The sequence below is a fragment of the Myotis brandtii genome, unplaced genomic scaffold (assembly GCF_000412655.1).
Source record: "Myotis brandtii unplaced genomic scaffold, ASM41265v1 scaffold251, whole genome shotgun sequence".
Classification (NCBI taxonomy): Eukaryota; Metazoa; Chordata; class Mammalia; order Chiroptera; family Vespertilionidae; genus Myotis; species Myotis brandtii.
In genome coordinates, this window is record NW_005359516.1 from 133,007 (window position 1) to 137,235 (window position 4,229).

The 4,229-nt window shown below is 36.2% G+C and overlaps 1 protein-coding gene across 1 annotated transcript in view; it reads right to left on the reverse strand.

The window, feature by feature from the left end:
• Positions 1-4,229, reverse strand: part of ALMS1 (Alstrom syndrome protein 1) — a 125,239-nt gene that overhangs the window by 68,306 nt on the left and 52,704 nt on the right. The window contains exon 12 of the mRNA XM_014540916.1: positions 3,388-4,223. Coding sequence (XP_014396402.1) covers positions 3,388-4,223 — 836 coding nt within the window. The remainder of the gene's footprint in view (positions 1-3,387; positions 4,224-4,229) is intronic.

The window sequence follows — 4,229 nt, forward strand, 5'->3', positions numbered from 1 at the left end:
AATTAGGGTACTCCTGAGGCTTAGGAAGAGCCACACTCAAGGGGCCAAAGAGCCGCATGTGGCTCGCAAGCCGCAGTTTGCCGACCACTGGTAGCCTAATACACACCTACGCTCTATGATACAGCCCATTGCTCCTGGGCTATAAGCCTGTATAGTGTCTTACTGTATTAAATACTGTAGGCAACTGAAACAAAATGCTAAATATTTGTGTGCCTAAACATATCTAAATATAGAAAAGGTATAGTAAGCCTAACCCATTTGGCTAAGTGGATAGAAGGTCGACCTGTGGACTGAAAGGTCCCAGGTTCGATTCCGGTCAAGGGCATGTACCTTGGTTGCGGGCACATCCCCAGTAGGAGGTGTGCAGGAGGCAGCTGATCGATGTATCTCTCTCATCTATGTTTCTAACTCTCTCTCTCTCTCCCTTCCTCTCTGTAAAAAATAAAAATAAAAATCAATAAATTTAAAAAGAAAGAAAAGGTACAGTAAAAATATGGTGTAAAAGATTTAAAATGGTACACCTGTACAAGACACTTACCATGAATGTGACTAGAACAAGTTAGGAGTGAGTCAGTGAGTGACTGGTAAGTGAATGTGGAGGCCCAGAATATTATTGTAAGTACTGTAGACTTTATACACACTATAAACCTAAACTACACTAAATTTATTTTAAAACACCTTTTTTCTTCAATAATAAATTAACAGCTTACTGTAACATTTTTTTTACTTTAACATTTTTAACACAGCTTAAAAAACACATTGTACGGCTGCACAAAAATAGTTTTTCTTCATATTGTTATTCTATAACCTTCTATTTAAAACTTTAAAAATATTTTTTACTTTTTAAAACTTTTTGTTAAAAACTAAGACATAAACACACACATTAGCCTGGGCCTCCACAGGATCAGAATCATCAATATCATTGTCTTCCACCTTTACATCTTGTCCCACTGGAAGGTCTTTAGAGGTAATGACACACATGGAGCTGTCATCTCTTATGATAAGAATGCCTTTTTTTGAAATACCTTATGAAGGACCTGCCTGAAATATGTCCATGGTGGTTTGCTTGGGTGATTATTTTTATCATAGATTTGCTTGTAGGTAGATAATGCACCATGAACATTCCTCTCAATTGATGAAAACCCTTCAGTGTTGAGGCCCATGTTTTCAAAAGTTTTAAGGAGCTTGTTGAAGTCTGCAAAGGCTTCTGCTAAACCCTTTACTGTGCATTTTCTTGGGGGTTTCTCTTCTTTTTCTTCTGCAGTTTCCTTTTCTCTTGGCCTCTTCTTCAGCTATGTATTCCTGCTCTAGTTCCAACCACTACACATTAGTCGATTCCTCAAGAACCACATCTAGGAACTCTCCAACGTCATCCTTATCCACACCCAGGTTACAGCTGTTTGTCATCTCAACTACAACCTTGTTGATTTTTGCAACCTCTTTATCTTTGGCAAATCCTTTGGAGTCATAGATGTCATTAGGCAATAAGAATTTTTTAATGAAAAAATTAGTAAAATGCCACCTCCAGCACTTAATGGTCATTATAATCTTATAGGACCACTATCATATATGTAATCCATCACTGACCTAAATATTGTTATGTGGTAGATGACTGTATATACACACAAATAAATGTGTTATGTATATACAGTCTGAATTATTTATGGACACTGGAGTCAGACACACCTAGGTTCAAATGCCACCTCCAACACTTAATGGTCATGTGATCTGAGGCAAAACATTTAAGTATTAGGCTTTTAAAAATCTATAAATTGAGATAATACTATCTGATTATACTGAAAAAAATAATATAGGCCACCACTAGCATTTAGTACAGTCTGAACAAATGGCATTATTAATTCATATTTATAATCATCTATAATTTTCTCATTCAAGGAACTCAGCTCCAATAACTAAGCATTTTATCATTTTGATGAGTTTAAATATTGTACATAAACTTGTCAATCTTTTAATTTTTAAACATTTTTCAAAAATAATTATCAATATTGATTTCTACAATACCCTATTATTTGTAACATTGAAACTAGAAATTCACCTTGTTTGTTGTTTGTTTTGCCCCAATTCAATTCTCAATCACTAACATTTCATTTGGAAATATGAGTGCCAAAAATATTAAATGACTTATCCAAGAAGATAGTTAGTAGAAGAGCTAGAAGCATAGCTCAAGGTTTGGAGAAACAATATCATGTGATAAACAAACTCTTACTTTGATTAAAAAGTCTGTATGTGAACGCCCCATCTGCTGCTTACAATCAGCATTATTTGAGAAAATGCTGTTTGCTGACAAAGTAGCAACGTCCGTGTCTCAGTTTCCCGGAGGGTAAATATGGATACCACCATCAACGCATAGGATTATCATGAGTATTAAATGAGATAACATATACAAGTCCCTCACTGGCAAGAATACCATATGTGGATGTTGAAAAAACATTTTCTCCCCTTTCTCCTTTCCAAGGCCAGTGCTCTCCACTATGACACGTTGCCTACTCAACTATAAGATGGAAACATTAAATACAAAGGGTAGTTCTGTTTAGCCATAACAGAATGTTAGGAGTCTCTTGTGAGAGACTAATGTAAAACTGAATTAATGATAGTCTTAAATTTAGGCTGAATAATATCAATCTAATGCATTTATCCCTGAGCTGGTTTTTCTTTCCTATAATACACTGTGAAGTAGGGCATCACATCAGGGAGTACAGTGTTTTGATTTGCATTACTGGTGAGGTTAAACCTTGATTACTTGGCTAAAGTGATGTTTGCCAGAATTTTCCACTGAAAAGTTACCTTTTTACATTGTAAATACTAAATATTTGAGGGGAATCATAAAATGGAAACGAAGAGGGGAAAAAAAGGAGAGCGCGCACATGCAGGAGAGGGAGCATGTGCATGCATCCTTTCCCAAAGCCTGGTCTTCAGCATATCTTCAACACAATAAGTAAGGAACTAGTAACTTGTACCACTGCATGATCAAAGAGTCTTCTCAAAATAATTCAATGTTTTAAATACTTGAAGCCAAGTCTTATCAAAAGCCCTTTGAAAGTATAAACACATTACTTTCAGATGTCTTTACTTTGATATTTATCTCTTGAAAGACTTCCAGCAGAATCATTAGATACAATCTGCCCTAACAGAATCATACTGCTCCCCCCCCCTTATCAAAAGCCCTTTGAAAGTATAAACACATTACTTTCAGATGTCTTTACTTTGATATTTATCTCTTGAAAGACTTCCAGCAGAATCATTAGATACCAATCTGCCCTAACAGAATCATACGCTCCCCCCCCCAAAAAACTTACATTTGCTTAAATATTTAAAACCCGTTATGACAAATTCCATCAGCTTGCTTGTTATCACAAAGAGACTCACCGATCTGCAGATACTGGAGTCCTTTCTGGATTGGAATATTCTTCCAAATCTGAAAAGTTCACTTGTGTTTGCTTTGAGGTTACTATCTGGCTATTCTGAAAAGGTATGGTTTTCAAGTCCTGAGAAATAATATTACTATCTGGAAAAGACTGTATGACTTGAAAGTCCGGTGAAGATTTAGGTCCTAGAGAACCTAAAGATTCTTGATCATGTACTATAAGTTTACCGGTCAGTAATTTGGAGGTTGGTTCCAATGATCTTGAAGATATAGTTTGTAGGTCAGAGTTAAACTCACTATTCATCCTTGTTTTAGAAGCTGAATCCAATGAAAGAAACCTTTTATCTAAGGTTCCACTATCCAACTTGGAGGAAGTCTTGGGAGAAAGAGTTATACGAACAAAAGAAAGTATCTTTTTGTTCGAAGGTGGAGTAGATGGAGATGTTACTAATGTATATTGATTTGGCGATGATTGGGAGACCACATCATTGATTTTATTAGTTTCAACTTTTATATTAGAAATGTATGATTTAGGCTCTTGTTGATCCTTGTTTTCTACTACATAATCCTGACCTTGAGGAAGGGGGGAATATTGTTTTCTCATTTGGTGATCTATATCAGGGTCCCTGCTTTGTTCAAAGAGCTGACGCTGTTCAAGAAATATAGAAGAAGGAAGGTCTGGAGCTATATAACTCTGACCTTGAGGAAGGGGAGAGTGGTTTATTCTCATCTGATGATCTACCTGTGGGGTTTTGCTTTGTTCAAAGAGTTCTCGGTTTTCAAGAAAAATGTGACAAGGAAGATTTGGAGCTACATAATGCTGATGTGAAGGAGGAGGAGGAGG